Genomic DNA, 22553 nt, shown 5'->3' with positions numbered 1-22553 from the left:
AGATAGGTTCGTCGAGAATCTAGATCAGAAAAGCAAGCTGGGTCGCGAAATCTAAACATTTTGTTAAAATACTCGGCGCTGTCAACGGTGTAAAGTAAATATGCATGTGTGTGTGCGACACTGCACAGCATAATAATATGTAGGTATGTGTGTGTGCGCTCTACTTTCTTTAAACCACTTAAAGTGTTCAGAGTTTATTTTATTTTATTCATAAATATTTAGCTAAAGTTAGCTTTGTTGGTTAAAGTTTTTCATTTTGTTTGTGGAGTTCATTTTGTAAAGTAAGAATAAGAACAAGGTTGTACATATTTCAAATGTTTGGGTACAGCGTTACTTAACTGAAGGAAGTTTAGGTTAGTTGGGTTATGTTGCAGAAGTTTTAACTTGAGCTAAACGTTTTATATGCTTACTGCATCTTACATTGTGACATCGACAATTTAACATTTGGATCAATGACAACAATTTAATCTAGAGAAGATACCTACAACATCGGTTTCATATCATTATTTTTTTAAAAAGTCACAATTATCAAGAACACATCCCAGTAATAATACAATGGAAAATAATTAAATAATCATAGCAAACATTGTCATTTCCGAATGGCGGTGAAAGAATAATTAACCGCACCACAAATGTAAACGTGACACAGATACGCATACGAGTTTGCACATAAATTACCGCATATGTGCAGCTTGTGACGTATGCTGCACAGTTATTTCCAAGTAAATATTTTAGTTACTAGGTAAACCTGTGATTTTGAATGTATCTTGAAGAATAGTGTGGATTGTAGACGATGTTACTGGGTAAGACGGTCTCCGTCAAAAGGGTAATATATACAATGTGTCCCGGGGATAAGTGACCGCCCGAAATTTTTTGAATATTTGTACAAAATTAAGGATAATTTCTTTTATATTTGGGACTTACCGCCTTTGGTTTTTTTTTAATGATTTTTAGTAAATACTGTGACGTGCTGCAGTTTTTTTAAGATATTTCCTAAGTTTTTACATCTTTTTAAATTCTTTTTTCTTTACTGATGGCAGCTGGTAGAAATTAGGTAGCAACTCTCTGTATATATTTTGAGGCGATATTAGTTTAGACAATAACTATCAAAATTTACCCTAGCTAGCTTGTCTAGATTGAATTTCCAAATTGTTTTATGAATCGCATAAGGTCATCAGTCTCACAACAGTTTTAGTAACATGCTTAGCAAAATGTTACAGAAGCGTTTAGGTAATTTTAGTTCACTAGGAATCAATTACGTCCGCATAGGGGTCCTAAATGTATTGATTAGGCGTAACGCCGACGTAATACGGCCTGTTAATACAATGTACTAATTTCAACTCATAGGGACTATGCATAGTGATTAAGCTACTCTATTTATTGAGTCTGTCAAGCAGGTATCTAACGTAAATTGTGTTATTTCTGTTGCTTTTCAGAAAAGTAAAATATAACTTTTGAGTGAATGCACGAATGGCTATTTTTACATTGCCTGTCGGTAAATAAGAAACACTACTTTTCACTTTTAGTCGCGTCCCTTGGGAACTACTTCGCCCACCTGATAGAAAATAGCCTGGAACCTGCCTCGATAAGTGGGCAATGTAACACTGACAGAATTTTCCAAAGCTTTCAGACTTTACAACATTAGGATAGGAATTAGAAAAGGTCTTTTTTTGGTGGCAAATCATCAAATGGCCCTCCTCCCTCCTGCTGTGGGTGCAGCGTGAGGGAGTCTCAGACTCTTACTGACTGAACCCACCATGGTCTTCCTTCTTGAGCCCTTTGTGTACCAGGGCTCACAATTATTAAACAGGTTTTTATGATACAAGAAACAATATTACACTTAACCACATGTATGTATGTTAGTTACAGCCTTTTTATCGTCCCACTGCTGGGCACAGGCCGCCTCTCACACAAAGAAGGATTGAGCGTTAATGTACCTATGTATGGCAAAATAATAATTATCCTCACAACTGTTCCCGTTGTAGCTCGTTCATAATTAGCACTGGACACAGGCTCCTGTAGTAATGCAGTCTTAACAAGACCTGTTTGTTGCCTGCATAGCTGTGTCAATCTTTGTTACGTGTAGCTCGCTTCTAATTTGGGACTTCACGCGCCGCTGGTACTTCTCATTATGGGGACTTAGTTTGCTTTTGTATGGATGAAGCAAAGATTTTACATAAAGTGGTGTGTAGTGTATGTAGGTTCATATGATTTATTTTGATTCCTTATCATGATGGTTTATAGCTAGTTTTTGTATAAAAAGACAAGACAAAAAAGACAAGAACTTATTATGTCCTGAATTGTTGATCTATATATTTAAGATTTTTACATATATCGAAATTCCGTAAAATGGGTACTTTTCTTTCAATTACTTTTGTGGCAGATTACTAAAACTTTCGTCAAATTTTTGCTTTTGAACGTAGCAGCCTTCATGTAACCTGTACAATGTTCGTTACATTATTGCTTCAGTGCATGTTAACGTAACACGTACAATAAGCGGTTAAAAGTTTATACAAAATTAATTAGTGCACAAGACAGCCTGTTCCTCATTGATTTCAGTCTCAGGTTATTGTTTATTTCATTAACACACAGCCACAGATATAATGTACATACATCGTACATAAATAAACAGTACTAAAATTATCTTAAACGCAAAAACGTGTGTGAAGAAATTCTCGTGTATAAGAAACTTTTTATCGACAAAATTTTGTTGAGTATCATAATCATAACTATTGTTATAATAGAGAACATGTAAATACTGTAAACCTTCATGTTCACACGTGACTCTTATCTACTCTTTCGATAGCACAATAAGTACCTACGGCATAAAATCTTTTTAGGTGATAGCTTTCGATTTATTTGATGGCATCGAAAAAGTCTCATTTAGTAAGCAAACATTTACCTCCCATTTCCTCTTATACCTACCCACTATCATTCGACAATCACAAACGTTCCCAGCGTGCCTATTCGAAGCGTCTCCGCCTAACTTTCCAAAGAACAATTTCGTTCCCATTCTGAGAAAACTTTAGCGAGTACTAACTGCGTTCTCACTAAAATGTCTCAATTATGTTCGCTAAGCAAACACCTCCTTTCACGTCATTCGCTCCTGGTATATTCACGACGGCTTCAGTTGGTTATTTTAGTTTTTTAACGAATTTCTTTAGGTATAACTCTGCAATCCATCTAACATAGGTACGAAGGGTTTTATTAATGAAATTTGGTTCTAAATCAACATCTAGATCATTTATAATATAAAGCACTGTACAATTCACTAAACAAATAAATGAAGACGGCTAATACAAAAATAATGTACCTACGTCAGATCCCAAAACTTCTTTGAAGTTTAAAAATAGCACGGCTTAAGTTGTATTACAGTCAAATACTTCATGAACTGCTGAAATATAAGCAAATATCTTCCTAATCCATTAATATTACAAAATCCTTAAATAACTTTGCCAAGTTGAGCCGGTAATTCCGAAGAGCTAACATAATATTTTCCTGGTACTTTAATTTTCTCTATAATTCAATATAAATTATGTCTCGAGGACCGGCCGTAACTTAGTCTTTTTATTATTAACTTTGAGTATGCGGTGAACATATTTTATTTTAGTCTTTGATGATTACTACCCATTCATATAGTCCTACAGTTATTATATGAAGTTACAAAATATACTAAGAAACTGATACCGCAAAAAATATTTCATATCAGCATCGATCCCCAAACTTGTAGTGATTTGAAGCAACTGCTCCAACGACGTCATGAAAATTAATGAGTAGGCACCTTCAGCAAACTAAAACAACTTTATCGTTTTGGCGGCTCGCCTTTCACTTAAAAGTTACATAACAATCAAAACTTCCGAATCTAAGTTATATTTCAAGAAATAAACTTAATAAATTGGGTGGTATCATTTTACTTAATTAAGCGGTGGAGCTGTTTTGATATTTTGCGTTTTCCTGCCCGAAAACAAAAGCGGAACATTAATGGGAACAGCGATTCTGGCCCGAAGTGTACACTTGTCTTATGCGATGTAATGCGCTGTCAGAGGAGACAAAAGGCGTGTTTTTTTAAAAAGATCGTAAAATATGGCCGCAGTCCATTGTACCGAGCGCTTTATTCACGACCTTTTTCCTTCTCATTTGCCTATTTTTATTCTGAAAGGATTAACAATAGCACAGGTACGGTGTTGTATTTTATAATGACTTGCATAAATTTAGGGCCATCCTACGCACAGGATAATTTTTACAGGTTTCAGAATTTCGTGACTTTAAAAAGAAGATACTCTAGTTTCTATACAAAGTATCCCGAAATGGAAATTCATATGAAAAGCGTGTCTATAGAAAATTGGACGCATAAAGTCGCATTCACAGTCGACAAATCGAGCTGTTATCGACCAATGACAGTAAATATTGACTAGCATAATTGTAATACATGTCGTGTATGTTTGGACGATTCCGTTGTATGCACTATGACACAGACAAACATCAATTATAACTGCGCAATAGACGCTGGTACGGCACGATTAATATATCGAGTGGTTTAGACAGTTAGTGCATCACAACACATGTCGAAGCCTTTGTATCAAGGAGGTAACTTCGCCGTGATTGCTTTATTAAGACTGGTGTTTGAAGTATTATTATTGAAACTATGCATTTACTCTTAATTACTCGTAATTCAAATTATTTGGAGTTGATAAGTCTTTACCGAGTAGCCACTGAAATGACTCGACCTAAATAGAAAACGAAAATTGTAAATCTGTCCAACAGAGTTTCAGTTAGATAAGTCATGGAGTCATTTTGAAACAATATCCTTATAGAGGGTTCCAGAATTTTAACATAAATCATGCCTTTAAGTTACAACTTGTTTGAGGGGGTCAGATAGGGCAGTCGCTCCTTGTAAACCACTGGTACTCAGCTACATCCGGTTAGACTAGAAGCCGACCCCCGACATAGTTGGGAAAAGGCTCGGAGGATGATGATGCATTTAAGTTACTAAAAATTAATTACTTATTTGGAGTCCTATTTTCACTTCTGAAACAACATCGACCAAAGACTGTAATGAAAGAGTCGAAAAACATGGAAAGTTTCTTTTAAAATTCAACGTCAATGTTTTTAATTTCAAAGGTAACCCCTTTTGGGATTCGATCGAAGTTAATCAAAGCCTTTGGCTGAACTACTGACTTTATAATCAGATCACAGTATCAGATATTCTAGGCTGTGACTAGAATCCTTTTTAGTTCAATAAATTATTCTACGATAAACTAATTTAGAGTCTTAAGAACTCGTATTTTAAGTGTTTCTAAAGGTTAAAATACAGTATTCAATTTGTAAGGGAAATAATGTATTTATATGTTTTAACTTCCCTTAATTGTTAGAAACATTACCAAAGGTATTTAAATCCTAGCTTACTATAAAGATTACTTTCCTTCCTTTATTCTAGTAGTTAGTACTTTGGCATCCTGAAAACTATTGCTTTTCTTTTTTAATCGACTTCCCAAAAAGGAAGTTCAACCTGAAGAGTTGGTTTCTATGAATGTATGTACTAATCTCAGAGTCTTCGGGACCGATTTGAGAAAATCCGTTGGTGTTAGACAACCCATTTATCAAGTTAGGCTGTAAGCTACTCTTAATTCGGATGCACGGACTACACACGGGTGATAAACCTAGCGGTATCTAGTCAACAAAATACATAATAACACTAAACCTGTATAATCAAATTACAGTATCGAATACAGTGTACAATTTTAGCTGCACGGTATGCTAAACATTTATGTCTTGGAAGAAATTGCTTTTGTTTTTCCCGTGCCAAGACTAAAGGAAATTAAACATGTGTTTTATTGTAACTGTTGTGTAAATAATGTATCAAATCCATCGTTTTGTTGTTTTCTATGTCCTGTCAGGTTTATACTGCATTTTGTTGGGTTTTATGTTTGTTTGTTTGAGTGCAATGGTGTTAAGAGGAGCATGAACAATTGTAATGTTTTCGTAATCGAGTTACTTTGAAGCTTTTAAAACTAACGGTATTTTTTGTCTCAAATCTAAAGTATATATTTGGTCGCTTATTGCCATCGATTAGTCACAAAAGTGACTTAATTTGGTATACAGAATTTCAAACTCAACTAACAAATTCAACCATAGTTTCAGCATTACCACCTCACTTAACATCCTACTTTGGCATTTTGAGCCTGTCTTCCGAAACCGATCCAATCGACCAAAATACGAGTAATCTCTCAACTACTTACCAACACCTTATCCCTCAGTTAACAAAACTCTTTTTTGTTACAGCCTGCAACAGAACGTACATGGGTGACGTGGGTCGTACATACGAATTAGAGGTCCGCAGGCCTCGAGAAGACCACCTCCCTTTCGTGTGCCACCTCAACTTTACCGCCATGGGCGCCGACTATGGCGACATTATACAGGTATTTAGAAATGGCTACGTGATCGAAATTGTGAGCAGAACCCGCGTCAAACGGATCGGTCTGAACTAGTATGTGATTGTAATCTGAAATAGGAAGATTGTATTTTAGTGGACGGGTGGGGTTGAATTTTGATAGGGTGAAATTGCTATTGATGTAAGAGTTTTTCTGCTTCTTGGAATATGGTATTGGAGTTGGATATATTAAAGTTTCATGTTATTTACCTATAGTCTATATACACAATATTTTCATCCTCCTAAATAATAGGTATGAGAAAATATTGCTATTCTATTCCCTTTGAATGTCTAAAGTCTCAACAAAGTTTTTTGATGGTCAGATTACATCGTAAGATCGATACACTTTTAAAAGGGCCCAAAATTCAACAACTGCTCTTCTACATATGTTTTGACCATGGGTTACCCTTTACACGTGACAGTAGGTAAACAACCATCCCACAATAGTCTAATTCTGACCTACATTAAAGTTCACCGCCCACTAGGTTTAATTTGTAACTTATTACAAATGGTGTGTATTATCCGCCCCAGTGTGTGGGAGTACATCACAAATTGCTCAACTATTACTGAAAGAAGATATCCCATTTCCTTCAGTATGAATGGAACGCACACGTCATCTATATTTAGGGGTGAAATTGAAAAGGAAACGTTTCGACAAACGAGCTCATTAAAAATGTACGCTTCACTGAAGTAACTGTCTTATTCTTGCAAAGGTTTATATTCTTGTTCATCTGTTGGCCGCTGATCATTAGAGCGATCGGCACTTCATTTCCTACTATTAATGAGGCTCGTTTGGTAATATTGACTGTTATATTTCCGATAGTGAAGCTTTTCTAGTCAGTCTTGTATTGTTAATTAACTATTTTACATATAACTAATAACTGAATCAATTAATTCGCAATACCTAACCCGAAACTTTACTGTAGCGAGAGCTCAAAATACTAGGTTCTAATTTCAAAATTTGTTCCAGCTAACATTTGATACGTTCACGGTGGGTAAATTCGTGTCGTTCACGTCGGATGGCTGTCCGGACGGGCACATGACGATCGTAGAACGGTCTCCCTCCCCGCCCACGGGACAATGGTGCGGCTCAGCCTGGGGTTACACCGTGTATTTCTCAGAGTCTGATTCTATTAATATGACGCTAAGATTAGACAGGCTAAGTCAACAGGTGAGTTTCGTTTGACTATGTGCTTATTGATGTAAAATTGTAAAGCGCGATGACAAGAAGCTTGGTGATGATTTCGTTTTATGGTGAATCAATACAAACCCTGGTGAAGCCTGGCAGGGAAACTTCATGGAACTGATGAAGTATAATATATCCAGGATGTGTAAGCTGTACTCGTAGGTATTATCAATAAAAACAAAGGTCTGCACTTCCACATAAAATGAGGTTCCCTGCAATGAACACGTAATTTTTGTGGAAATCAGTGAAGTTAAGGCCAGAGTAAGAGAGATTTTTGTGACTTCTATAAATATTCTAAGAATGGCTTTGTTCAAAATGCCTGAGACATGATTAAAGAGTTCAAGTATAAAATTGCACACTCTATATCTGTCATATAAATTGACTCTCATTAAAATAAAAGTCTAAAAGATAAACGTCTTTCGTGCCAAGAATTTTAAAACAGCCGTGAAAAATCTCATACACGTGGGGACATTTAGAAAGGGAACACGTAAGGATAAGGTTTAACATACAATTTGTTAACACAACAAACTGACGCGTTTAATTAGAGTTTTTGCTCTCAGCAAAGTTAATCCGTATAAATGAACAACCGTATTTATCTTCATTAAGAGTCACTTACTAAGCATCCCTTTGTGTTGTACTGACGTGATGTAACTAACTACACGTTTTCGCCTGTGACTTGCCTAATATTTCACATCACCCCGCTTTTAACGGTTCGCTGCCTTTCCTTTATCTCTTGTTAGCAGCCGTATTATGTGCACTAAGGGTTGAACTTTCGATCAATTAATTAGGCGACGATTACGGACACCCTCCCGGGACCGCAGGATAAGGATACCTCGCTATTACAATAATGTTATTGGGTACCGCCTTAATTCCTTAATTTAATAACGGGAATTTCGTTTCGGAACCATTTAATACATTTCAGATGGTTCCCTAAATTTTGTTAATGCGCTCCGCCTTTTATCTTTCACTAATATTTTACTTTACAAGAGAATCTTTCGGAATGTAATTTTGCTGTTCTAATTGATTAATGACTGTTCCTCAATAAGACAACAGTTGGAAAATTTTGATTACTTTCCATTGTATTTTTGAGCTTCTTTGAACAGTTGGGTAATTAATTGATTTTATTCGAGGTCTCATAAACCAAGTGTCTGGTTGATAAATACGATGCCATAATTTGAATATAAAATAATATTTTCCTTTACATTTACTTGTTTTTCTCTATAGAGGCATAAGTCTCATTTCTTTCCGCTGTAAAATCTCAGAAGGGCTGACCTGCTGACCCACAAATTTATCACAGGGCGTGGGCTACAATTTCGACTTCAAGCTGGCTTACAAGTTTTTAAGACGAAGTGAAGCGAGATTACGGTACGGTAACGCAACTGTCGGCGCGTGGAGAGGAGAGAGGGTTCCAGGGACCTACTGCGACAGAATACTGAGTGACTGCGACCTTCGGGCCTGTCGCATCCAGTCGCCCAACTTCCCCGGCGTTTATCCCCGCAACGCAACTTGTACATACCGCATCGAACATACTAAGGTAAGCAATGGAAATGGGGTTTATCTTTTTGGGTTTATATGGGTTCGGTGTTTATTCTTGCGAATTTCGAATGCGGATGGGAAACCAGTGATGTGATTGCTTGATTTTCGTTTCGCGGGGGATTCTGTAGTGCAGTGATTTGGCGATCGTCCTTAACCTTTTTGAGTATGGATATTATTTTGTTCGGACAGTTGTAAACTTATGTTTTACCAATTGTCCAAGTAATTTCTAAAGCTCAACATCCTGAGTTCAAAAAGGATAAGTTAGAGTAATGCCTGAATAAAAATAAAAGATGTAATTTCAAAGTAAAAAGCAGTGGAACAACGCAATTAAAATTAAAGGAGTGTTGTTCCTTGTTTTATGTTGAAAATAAATCGTAAGCACGAGATGTGTAATGTGGGCTTTGTGTGGTTCTTTGTGTTAATATTTAATATAAAATTCACACCAAACTGCGTACCAGTTACACCTGAAATGTACATAATAAATGTCGGATGCGTGAGGGGTTGAACTTTTTTCGTCAAACAAAAATGTAGCTTAGATTTTTGTGCATAGAGTTGAAGTTACATTGATGTGTTCCCTTGCAGATACCGGCAGATAAACATGTTTTACTAGCAGTAAGACAGACGAATAGTCACAAAATACATATCAAAGACCAAATAGTGAAGTACGATAGGAGTCAGCGTGTCTTAAAGTGAGTACATATAAAGTTCTGTTCATTCCTTACTTCATTCTTTACTCTGAGTGTAAAGTTGTGTTAGTTGACAGAGCTACGACGTTTGTTAACTTCTTCGTAAAATTATCGTATGTTTAAGTTGGTAAAATCTGTTTTATTTTCTATGTTATGATTTGGAACATGCTTTGTACGTTTATGAAGTCGTAGTAATGGTATCAAACTGAGTAGTTATAATAATTAGGATCAAATCTATATTCATTGGAAAATTGGAGCTCCCAGAAATGTACCACTACGCAAAACAGAACTAATGTTAATTTCTCAAGCTACAACTCCCCAAACCCTTTGACGGACCACTCCTACACAATTACTCATGTCAGACGATAATCGTAATTACAACTGTAATATAGATTAATGAACAACTACTGTCCGTCGACGTCATTAGTACAACGCACTTTATCTCATTGAAATGAAACTCCCATTTGTTACACTAATCATGTTGACAAATTCTGTTCAACCAAGACATTTTGGGGGACGTTGTTTACGCTTCATTTGAGAAGGTTGAGAAGCCATTAGGGGCGAAAATACTCAAATCGGAATCATTTTAAAGGACCTATGTTCTGTTGCCTATGACTTAAAATTAGTTAGAGAGATAATTGTTGTATTTATATCTAACTAAAATGAGAACACATTGTTTCATTATGGGTAGCTTAAATTACAACAATGTCTTAAATATTTGTACCACAATAATCCCTTCAGAACTCGCAACTTAAATCCCAAGACACTAATCTGTACCTATTAAACCCATCTGTCAAACTCGACTAATCCATCAATGTTGTAGGATTTGGGACCAATGCAACGTCGTGCAAGATTACCTCACAGTTTGGGACGGCCCCACTCGCGATTCACCTGTGCTGGTGCGCCTTTGTGGTGGGGATGCGGTCCCAGATATTGTGAGCCGAGGCCCCAATATGTTGCTCGAGTTTCATACGTCGCCGTACGATAATCCGTTTCACCCGGTACCGTTGAGCTACCTGCCAGGATTCGAGCTTGAAGTACAGGTGAGGTTTTCGAATTGTGAATATTATGTGAGAGGATTGCAAACGACAGATCTGAATTTATTTTGTGCTCCGGTATGCGTGAGGTACGATTTGTGACGAAAAGGCTTACTGTTTTTGATATTATTTTCAATGGTATAACGAAATAATAGGATAAATTACATATTTGGGACATTTTTCACATAGCACTACGAGTAAGGTCGTCTGGTGTTGTAATATGCTGAATTAATGTTTAATAAGTTTTAATGTCGAAGCACAAATTAGCTAGCAATAGAAATAAAAATCTGAATCCAACAAAAACCCATTTCAAATTATCGTCCCGCAGTCTTACAAATGCTTACCAATCCAATAGAGATGGAACGATTTCTAAGTTAAATCCATACTGCATTGGAAAGCTGATTGTATTGCATGCAGTACAAAGCGAAGTCGGTACCTACTTCTAGTTCTACTATCAAAGTAAATAATAATATGTTTTCTCGCAGGTGCTATACGTGGAGAAGGATTCACACTCGTACGTGCGTTCGGATGGACGATGCCGTTTCGTTTTACGCTCGTCAGACAAAACTAGTGGAGTATTGAGGAATCCAAGGCATTCGTTGCCGCCGAACACGTCTTGTGTCTACTATTTTCAGGTAAATTTTGTGCGACTGCTTTTATGTTGTGAAGTTTTTAAAAGAGATGTGTGTTCGTTCTAAATTGGGATGTGGAAGACTTGCTATAGATTCGAATATGTTCAAGTTTGTATTAGGTTTATCAATATGTGGGTTTCAGTGAAGGCGGTAGATTAAATTAGATAACTTAGACGAAGGGTATGTAGATCAAAAACAGAAGAACAGTAATTGCCTTAAAATATCACTCAGCCATCATACCAAACTGATGCAAAATAATGTTTATCCAAAATGAAAAATTCACGCTCTAACATAGTGGTGTTTTTTTCGACTGCACAGCCAAACCCCCGGAAAACAAGATATATTAGGCGATTAACTAAATTCCATAAATATTCGAAGTGGAACTAGAGCGAATAGGTTTTCACAAATCCATCCGGAAAACTCATTCTGAAATACCAACAAAAATATTTGACTAGTAGTTTGCTGACCATCGAAATCAATTGTAAATGAAAGTACATTTAGGTTATTTTGTAACTGATGTTAGATTAGTTAATAAATGTAATATTATACTTTATTAATATTAAGAACCACAATCATAGTTTGACTAATGAAGCGTATATAATGTAATTGATCACTTCGTTGACTAAAACAAAAGAATACAGAGGTCCAAGAGCTTTTATTCTATGCTCAACATTAAATATCTTATATCTTCAAGCATCGTTCTATTTATTACGTAATATCTCTGTGTGAGTTGTCCTAATTACAGTCACAGTATACAGGTTTATTATACATTTAATGCTGCTAGACATATTAATATCACAGAGCTGCTGTCTTGTATTCAATTAGAAGTAATAAATGTATTGGAGTCACGCAAATGTCTTGGAATAACTTAGCATCTAGAGCATTATTATATAATACTTTTACTTGACATTTATAGTTAAGTAGGTAATTAATATGATAAAGGGTTATAATGTATATGTTGGCCTTTTCACATGGGGATGTAGAAACAAATGACCCATGAACTCAGGGGTTTCAGTGTTTCTCCTCAAGTTAGTCAGAAAGGAAATACTGACTTAACCTTGCTTTAAAAGAATATTTGACGTGTAAAAGAGAAGATTGCAACCAATTTCCAAAATAAATATCATATATCATTATAAAGATGAGATTTTTAAAGAAAATTGAGTATCACAAACTTTGCGTTCTACAAAATATTACTACAAACGTACCAACCATTTTGCATGTCCACCAACAGTGTTTGAAACAAAACAGCTAGGGTTGTAACTGGTAGTTAAAACGATTTACGATTTCTAGGGTCGCGCCAACGAGATAGTTTGGGTGTCGTTTGTGAAGTACCATTCGGCTGGAACGGAGCCGGCTGGCTTCGACCAGCAGAAAGACTGCTCGTCACAGCTAACGATATGGGATGGAGCGGCGCCTGATGCTGATTTGGATCGAAAGGTAATTAGTTCTTGATGTGGTATTCGATTTTGAACTCTGTTGTCTTTTGGGTTGGGCTGTAAATCGTTTGCGTTATGATAACTCTTATATGGCTTATTGTTGCCGAAAATGGTATGAGAATTTTTCAATGAACTTGATTCATATTGTGTTCAAATCTATTTCCCCAGTAAAATTGTTTGGTAAAGTATCCAGGTAAACATCAATTTTATTTTTTAATTTTAGAACTAGTCCTGCTTATCCTATATTTTTAATATTAACTTCATTATAATATCGACTACGTTATTCTACCTTTATTCAAGATTAATACCCTATTAAGCTATAGTTACTTTACCTAGAGCTCTAGACTTCTATTTTCACAAAGCACAAAGGCATGATTGATACACGCTACCGGTATGACTTATCTACAACACTGTAGATTAATCTTTGTACCGTATGAAGTACTGCTATAGTTTCCCTCCTTGAAATAAATATAGGTACGTGACGTAATAATTTTTCATAGCGCTCAGTATTTAGGGCTTATCCATTGTTTAAAATACTTATATAATAAAATTATTTTAAGTTATTTTTAGTAACTGATTAGCGTCACTTCTAGTAAAAAATATATTTAGGAACATTATAAAAATGATGAGAGTTTGCACACAATAAGTAAGACAGAATTCGTTTGGGAGCTACAAGGACAATTGATGAATTGTCTGTAAGGCTTTGTGGTCGGGTGAGTCAATCAACATTTGGCCCTGTTAATGGAAAGTACTGATAAGCCTAAGCATCTCAAGAGATAAAATGCCTACGTGGTCTCAGTAACTTTGATTACTTTACAACGACTAAATATCTTGTGACCCTATACTTTTGAATATTACACGAGGCTATATTTTCGCCTACCAAGCGCGCGAACTGGCTGATTCGCTTTCGGTTATTCATAGCATAAAACTCGGTTTATACGAGTATACAAGCAACTACGTAGCTGTAAACTATCTTAGTGGGGAAATTATAAAATGTTGCACCGTATAGCGTACAAGAAAATGAGCTAGCTACATTTTAACGCCCCCCGCTTCATAGCATAAAGTGTAGAACATACTTTTAGAGGTACCCACTACATATTTCCCGTGACTTCAGTTGCATTCGGAAACTCTTATATGACTATTAATCGACTTACTAACTTACTAGAACTATTAATCTAAGGTAAATCTTCGACCAAATCATAACCCTTGTGAGATTGTGGCGATTAGAATGTGTGAAAAATCTTATAAAATAACTAAATGATTCAGCTTTTATAGGTCAAATTAACTTATTTTTAAGCGGCGGTTTTTGCTATTTATTTGTGACAATTCTAATGTTAATTTTAACTTGTCTAGACTGGGTGGAATGTGGGCTCCACGGCATATTATGACAAGAATAAGAGATACAGATAATATAAGTACTTTCTAAAACGATACACCTATTGAGGTACGCTTAATTTTTTCTGCTTAAACAATTCAATAGAAATAAACAATTTTCACAATGTTTCGCGAAAGCACTAATTGAACATTTTCTTGCTAAATAATATTTATCTTGTAAATGAGCTCCTTAGGATTAGATTAATTTTCGCGACAAGGTCGAAATATAACTTTTTGAATGATAATCGCAAATTATGCCGTGTCGCTAAGTAATAGCCATCATTACTTATTTCGTATCTGCGTAATCATTAGAGCTGACAGAAATGTTATTTCTGAGTATTTTCTGTTGAGAATATTCTGTTGTTTATCCTGAATTTATGTTGCCTAAGTATAGCTTAGGAGCTGTTCCGTATCTAATTTTAGTTGCTATTTGGTTACGCCAACATGATATACGTGAGATGGTTTCCGATACAAGTGTATTAAAATTTGAATACTGAGTTTATTTTGAAACGATGAGAGCAACTTCCCAAAAACACCAAAGAGACATTACGATTCCTAGTCGCGTAGGCAGAAAAAGGAAGTACCCAACCATGTGTCGTCTAATGTCCCAAATAACACAGTAAATCTCCACTTAAAACTGTTATTGTCTAACTTCCATACTTATCGGAAACAATTCTTGGCTTTCGCGCAATAAAAATAAAATATTTAAATTGTTATCGCATACCGAATCACAATACCGGGTCGTTCGTATAAAATTTTATAGAACATGAATTTAAATGGTAAAAAGTCCGGAGCCAACGTGTATCGTAATGAAATGTGGATTAAGTTTAGCATGTACGAGTAAAAGTTTCGCAGTGCGCAAGACTAACGCGATGATACAAGTACGAAGCGATATAGAATTGGGCGGCATTCGCACCGCCTTTATTCGTGCCATTTCACTTTGCCAACTACCTCAACCTCCTACTTGACGTCGGCAGCCAAACATTAATTTTCTTTAATGTGTCTGAGCACTTTTACCGAGTTCCACCGACTGCAGTGCGGTGTTTCGTTTCATTCATTCGGGATTCTTCAGTTTGCATTAAGAATGGATAAGCGGTTCTAGTTCAACTTATTTTTTGTTGGCACTTTAATCAGAAAAGTTTTTCCGTTCGCTCGCAGATACACTATGTAAATAGTGTTGCTGAGTTGAATAACTAAATAATTTATTCAGGGCCTTTTTAGTTTTCTTTCAATTTGCATCAATTTATGAGCCAGATATAAAATATTCTTTAAATTGGAAGACTACAACTAACCCAACCAAAGAAAAGTGTTTTTATTTTTATTTATGTATCATAACAAGGATGTCCTTTTCCCGTTATTCATTTGTTTCTTCCCCAACAGTTGGACATGAGCGACAAGAAATCCCGTCTCGGACTGTTTTGTCGCGAGGAGTCCCCAAGACTATGTGACCATGCGCTCCTTTCAAACGCGACCAGAGCAACGCGGCCATGCGCCCCTTCTGAAAGCTACATCACGACTGGAAACGCCCTCACTATACTGCAAGTAAGTAATAGTAACAATTAGGCCCAGCGCAGATAATATGCATTTTAAAAACGTGCGGATCTACCAACTCCAGCATGTACCAAAGCAAAATACCAACCCGCGTGTCACTTGCGCATGTTAACTTGCTCCAGCCACATGCACCGTGTAGAAGCGCCCTAATAATTAGGTGTGATACACACGTGCTAGTTAGCTCGAGTATACACATGTATGTACGCTATCATTTGAATTACATAGCTTTAGCAGCGCTGTCAACTGGATTAGTTTGGATAGATTTTGTGTTTTAATGTAAAACTAAGCTAGGTATTTTGTTGTACTACTTTTGAAGTTTGGATAATGGTGCTCTCGTTTATTGCAGTAACGATTTAGATCTCTAAGGCTTTCAAAGGCTAAATAGCTCAAAGGGCAGATCGTACTATTCACAGTCGATAGTGAGTTGTAGCTTTACGTAAGTTATAGGCGTATCTTAGTATTCAATTTATTTCCATTTCAGTAAAAAGTTCGGTTGTTTTTTTTTTTTTTGTTAAATACACATGATAATGTTTAACCTTTCAGGCCTGTATGCCATGTTCTGATATCTTTTTGAAAGGTGACAATAAAAGGTCAACATTCATTGTTGAACTAATGATGATTAATGCATTGTCAAACTCTATAATAAAGAACTAGATACCGTTATTATTTCTGTTTTTGTATGTCAAGTTGTATCATTAAAAAACAATGAGCCGATACCATTAAAAGTTTAGTTACACTTCTTTCACTTTTATTTTTGGTAGCACTCGTCTGTGAATGTAAATAGAAATTGGACTCAGGCTTATTACTTCGTAAAAAATGCAAATCATTGCATTTAAGATCAATTCATTGCAGTGAAATTGAAAGTTGGGCAATCTTTATCACTCATCTAGAAACAGCAAATGCTTTAGACAATGCACTTTCAGTATGATATGAATATCGTTACTACGTCACCGTGTCCCAATTCTAGTACAATATAAAAAAATCACAAAAGATTTCAACACGTAATTAAAACAACTAACTGCCAAAGCTCACATAATTACAGCTGCAAATATTTATCTACCCATTTTGGAACGTACTCCTGTATGCAAAGAGCAACGCGACGTGATAGCCAACGAGGAATTTTTACCGAAAATATAACTGGAACATAGAACATCGCGTACAAGTGACTGGAAAAGTCATGAATATAGGAACAGTCAGCTAAAACACGTCACGTGCGCTCAGCTAATAGTGCGAGTGGTTCTTCCACAATTTTTATGTCTTCCTCAAAAATTCCTGGCTGAATCACTAAGGATATGGCGTTGAGAATAATATATGTTAGATTGTAATGTAACGTACACTAGTTGTTTGTTTTTAATGTATGTGAGATGTTTCTGGGAGCACGGAAATGTAAGTGCATACGAAAGTGAGATGATATAAAATTTAATCTCAGCATTAAGCACGTTGGAGTACGATGAAGACAATTCCAAAGTACGTACTTGGAAATGACTATGTTCCACAACTGGCAATCGCCACAAAAATATAGAAAGGAATATTAAATCATACAATACGATATTCTGAGTCATAAACGACCCTCTCAACAAATCAGAGGATAATAATATAAATCCTATAAACATGATTTCTCCATTATAAGAACCCGCATATATCAATGTTATATGTTCTGCTATCGATCCGATACTCTGACATTCAAAGCAGCAATCCTGTGGGATTACAGCAGTGACTACCCATTGTTTCGTTTTCTCCCTCGCCACTGCCCTTTCAGCTATATTCCCTCGGCTTGATGTAACTTTTCTGGCGTGTGAAACATTCATACAGGCTAGGATAGATAAGTCACGCGCTCTCCCGTTGCATTTGCCATAGTGAATAATGCACGAAGCACGTGCGAGTCCGCTTCTCTCACAGTGATAGAATGCTTTAGTGTTGTCACGTTATTTCAAGTGTTAGGAACGTCACAGGATGAGACACGTACCAAAGTGTTTGTAAAACTCAGATTTATTGCGACTCATCACTCGTTATAGCTGTTTTATTTTCTTCGCGGTGTTTTGCATAAAGTTGAAGACTTAACGTGGTTTATGTATCCAACTAAAGCAGGTACATAGTCTCGCAGGCAACACCTGCATACGTATCACATTTCAGTAGATGGGGATGTCAATCAAATTAATTGGTTTACTGACAATTTAGCATTTGTACTCATAGGTGTCGTGGTGGCCTAGTGGGCAAAGAACCAACCTCTCGAGTATGAGGGCGCGGGTTCGAATCCAGGTCAGGCAAGTACCAATGCAACTTTTCTAAGTTTGTATGTACTTTCTCAGTATATCTTAGACACCAATGGCTGATAAAAAGGTGAAGGAAAACATCTTGAGGAAACCTGGACTATATAGTTTGAAATCACCAACCCGCATTGAGCAAGCGTGGTGATTAATGCTCAATCCTTCTCCGTGTGAGAGGAGGCCTGTGCCCAACAGTGGGACGATAAAAAAAGGCTGTAACTAACTCATAGGTGTCTGGCTTTCATAGGATTTCACGATTCGCCGTAATTTTCCGCTGCATTCCGCTGCCTCTGCATGAGGTACTAAAATTCGTAATTTGTCAAAGTTGATTTCTGTTTCCAATTTGGGAAATAATTCCTATCTCATTTTGTACTCGAGTTTACCTCTGGGGCTACGTTTCTGAATATTTGCATATGCAGGGGCATCATTTTAGAATTATGTTTGTTTTTAAAGAAATTGGTTTTACCGTATTACAACTTCTACAATCTGCAACTCAGTTCAACTCTCTTCAGTCTTTTAACGAATAAATCTGAAATAACTAGTTAACGCGTACAATAATTGCAAAAAAACTTTTACCACGCCATTAGTATTCCACGCAGCTGTTCAGCAACTAGAATACGCCCTAGTTAATATAGGAAACCTGGTCTTAAGCAAGTTGTTAAAGTCACTAGTTGAGAACTGCTTTATTATTCAATATTAAATTCAACAGAGGAAGGACTGAAGCAAGTTTCTAACTAAATATTTGAAGTTTTACTACACCACGCGGTCTCGCTGTACCGTGAAGCCGACCTTGGTGATACACCACTTATAAACTAGATATAAGTTTTAACGTTTATAGGAAAGTGGAAATTGATGGGGACTGATCATTATGGGTGATTAATGTCTTTGGTGTTCGACTACTACATGTTCAAGTACTTATTTACTAATGGCGTGTAGATTGAAGTGTGACATGCCCTATAAAAGCAATTTCTGAACTATCATGTTTGTATCGAGTAGGTATTATAGGCATACAATACTCTATTGTATACTAACAGTGTACTTCTTTACAGGAACTACGTCAGGGATCCGCACTTTACCCAGTATCGTTTGTCCTCCGGTACGAATTTGTAGACGTTAGTGAACAAGGACAACCTTTGGTAGACTCACAATCAGCCTGCGACCGAGTCTTCAAGTCTGCTCAGACCTATTCAGGCAGATTTCAAGCTCCACGTGCAATATTCTATTATGGAAGAGGTGGTGCACAAAACCTTACTTGCATCTTAAGGTAAATACCAATTCAAAAAAACTTTCAAAACTGTTCGAGTTTAGTATACATAACACAGTATTTAAATTAACATATTTTTGCAGATTCGAAGCTAAACAAGGAGAAAGAATACAGTTGACCTTCACGAGCACTTACTTTGGAAATAAATATTGTAATACGCACAAAGACTCACGTACAAGTCGTTGGAAATGCGATAGGCCTGCGAAAAGAACCATTGGGGGCGAAGGACTCGCGCAAATTATTATAACAGAATATCCTTGGGAAGGAGTGCCGATTCAAAGGGACTGCATTTGTACTAATAGATCTGAACCTTTGAACGTACACACATTAACTGCTCCAGTAGTCGAAATTAACTTTACTGTAACGATGATGAACATTACTGAAGATTATGACGATTTTGCCTTTGAAGGTGAATATAAATTTGTTCCTACTGGACCTGGTGATGAGACCGTATGTTCAACGGGATGGGGTAAAAGACGACTAAGGGGTAGCAGTGGAGAAATTAGACTATTTGATAAAAGGCAAATTCCTGTAGCTCCTGAAATAGTTGGAGACAGACATGTAATATCAGAAAGTGTTAGAGCTGAAGTTGCGTGCGTTCATAGACCTTGGCTCATCGAACCTGGGGGTGATGAAGTGACTCCTGTACAAGGAAGGTATTTGTACGTTAAAGTTCCAGGGTATGAAGTCACACCAGCTTCACCATTCTGTAGCACTCCAAATCGATTGTATATTTACGAGGCACATGATACGTCGAAATTGAGAGAAGTGTGTCCAGATGGAGCAAATGTAATAGAATTATATTCACCAGGATGGAAATCTTCGCAAACGACTTTAGAAACTTCTTTGAAACCTCATGCTAGGAGCTACGTTATTGATTTTCTGCAACATGAACAGGCTGATTATTCAATCAAATGGATAGAGCTTATGAAGAAGCCATCTTTTGATCACGACTCGGAGTCTAACACTATACCTCCACCTGTCTCTTTGGAATGCCGATATAGGTAAGTTTTACTCTTCGTTTTTGTTCCTTTATTTATGTGCATATGATGAACCTAACAAGTTTTCTTTCATTCAATTTAGCTGTCCGGAGTTGAACGCCTGTATTCCTATCGCATTATGGTGTGACGGTAGCGCACACTGTCCATCGGGTTATGACGAAGACGACTCAAATTGCTCGTTCAGGATATCTTTACCGCCACCGTACGTGGCTGCGGCAGCTGGAGTTGGTCTTCTTCTATGTGCTATTGCCGTTGCTCTGTGCGCATGCAAACGACGACGAAGAAAAGACAAGGAGTTCAAAGCGCGACTTGACGGTGCATTACCTCCTGAAGAAAGACCGTTTGATCGCGCCAAAACAAACGGTGTTCCAGAAGCTGCGCGCCAATACGCTACTGTTCAAAAGTATGCCACGATAGATAAGTACAGCTTAAGTCAGAAGTACAGCGCAGGGTTGAACGACGCTCGTTACTACGACGAGGTAGCACAAAGGGATAAGCTCGCGGATACAAGGTACGCTAGTTTGGGTCGTGCTGGCCGAGGCATGCGAGTCGACAACTCGAGAGGCAACGGCTCGAGAAGAGCGATGCCTGATTTGGGTTACCCGGATTTAAAAGACGGTTTTTGTTGACCCTCCCCGGATCTGATAGAAACGACAGTTTAGCGCTTAGGACGTTAACATTTAACAGATTTCCTTTCGTAATCATTAGATTGAAGACTGAATTTGGCGAAAGTGCCTCCCCTAACATTTTGATCAATAGATATTCAGATTCGAAATTGTACTGCAGACATTGGCTTCTATTGTTAAGTAATTTGTTTTATACCGAGACGAAGACTATGACTTTGACTTTGTAGAATATTGTGTAAATAAATTAACTAAATAAGTTTGGATAGCAGGCGTCAGATACTTAATATTCTTTGCATCAAATCTCACAGTAATTTTATTCTCATCAAATAACATATCTAAATGTACATAAAACGCTTGACAATACGATTTTAAGATACAAAATAAAATCATTTTAAATTGTTTGTAGAATGAGTGGTTAGTGACTGACTCTGAACAATAGAATAATTGTCGGAATTAAGTGTACACTGAACATGTTATTAAGTAACTTCATAATGTATATGGGTATTTTCCTGCATCAACAATCCTATTTTAATATTGGGTGAAACAGACAATTGTTTGCTACGTTATTAATATTTTTGTACCTTCAAATAAAAACACAAAATACCTTTTTTGAACTTTTTGCAATGGCAAAATATGATCAATTTTACGATTGCTTTTTTGTATTACTTTTTTATTCATTCACTGCAAACAATTGTTTTTCACCCTGACTCTACATTGTAATAACACTAGTCATAAAAAATGAAAATGTGATATAGGTTGTAAAAAATGTAGGTATCTAAGCGTTCACAGAATGTATAACTTAAATTAGTACTTTTCCTTTGTGTATAAAAGTAATTAAGGGTGTAACTAATTAGATATTGACTGTAAATAAATTATAGCATAAGATTTTTAAAGTCTGTAATTATTTCCAGGTAAAAGGAAGATTAAAGTCATTTCTAAAAATTAATTAGGTGTTTAACTTTGATCCCTACGTCCTGTACATAAATACTCGTATTCATAAAATTTTCTCATAGAATACACAAACCCACGAGGGTTTTTTGTGAATGTTCTTTAAAACAAACATAACGTTGATTAATTAGGTTATAATTACATTTTACGAAAAAGAGGAAACAAGAAAAAAGCGGAGGTAAGACGAGTAAAAATCTGAAGAAAACCTTTCCGTACGAACGACTCCCTTGTACACCTGTAAAAATCTCAGTACGGCTTAAAAATAAAAAGTATACCAAGTTAATGAATAGAACGCCCGTCTCACAACAAAATACACAAGGCAAATATACCTACGGAGACAGTTTTTATGACAATGAAATATTTTTATTTAGTACACAAAAAATGAGACACATTTCGCTTCATTGAGGTCGTGATATAAAGGTGGGAGTCCCTACGTTCTTACATTTCTTGTCTTGTTATAATTCTTTTGTAAATTATAGCTTTGTATTAAATTACTTTATGCGTCGCCGTCACGGAATAATGCGAACATTATGTCAAAAATACTTTTGGAACGTTAAAAAGCTGGGGTTTTTGTTAATA

At 36.4% G+C, this 22553-nt stretch overlaps 1 protein-coding gene across 2 annotated transcripts in view; it reads left to right on the top strand.

Moving 5' to 3' along the window:
• Window positions 1-21972, top strand: part of LOC124637837 — a 62857-nt gene extending 40885 nt beyond the window's left edge. For both annotated transcript variants that reach the window (XM_047174535.1, XM_047174536.1), the window contains exons 3-13: window positions 6283-6419; window positions 7401-7601; window positions 8914-9150; window positions 9735-9841; window positions 10662-10881; window positions 11361-11510; window positions 12798-12944; window positions 15698-15859; window positions 19185-19399; window positions 19483-20403; window positions 20483-21972. In XM_047174535.1, coding sequence (XP_047030491.1) covers window positions 6283-6419; window positions 7401-7601; window positions 8914-9150; window positions 9735-9841; window positions 10662-10881; window positions 11361-11510; window positions 12798-12944; window positions 15698-15859; window positions 19185-19399; window positions 19483-20403; window positions 20483-21029 — 3044 coding nt within the window. In that variant the 3' untranslated portion in view covers window positions 21030-21972. The remainder of the gene's footprint in view (window positions 1-6282; window positions 6420-7400; window positions 7602-8913; window positions 9151-9734; window positions 9842-10661; window positions 10882-11360; window positions 11511-12797; window positions 12945-15697; window positions 15860-19184; window positions 19400-19482; window positions 20404-20482) is intronic.
• The last annotated feature ends 581 nt before the right edge of the window (window positions 21973-22553 follow it).

Source organism: Helicoverpa zea, chromosome 16 (genome assembly GCF_022581195.2).
Source record: "Helicoverpa zea isolate HzStark_Cry1AcR chromosome 16, ilHelZeax1.1, whole genome shotgun sequence".
NCBI classification, from domain to species: Eukaryota; Metazoa; Arthropoda; class Insecta; order Lepidoptera; family Noctuidae; genus Helicoverpa; species Helicoverpa zea.
This window is presented reverse-complemented; position numbering and strand designations above follow the sequence as displayed.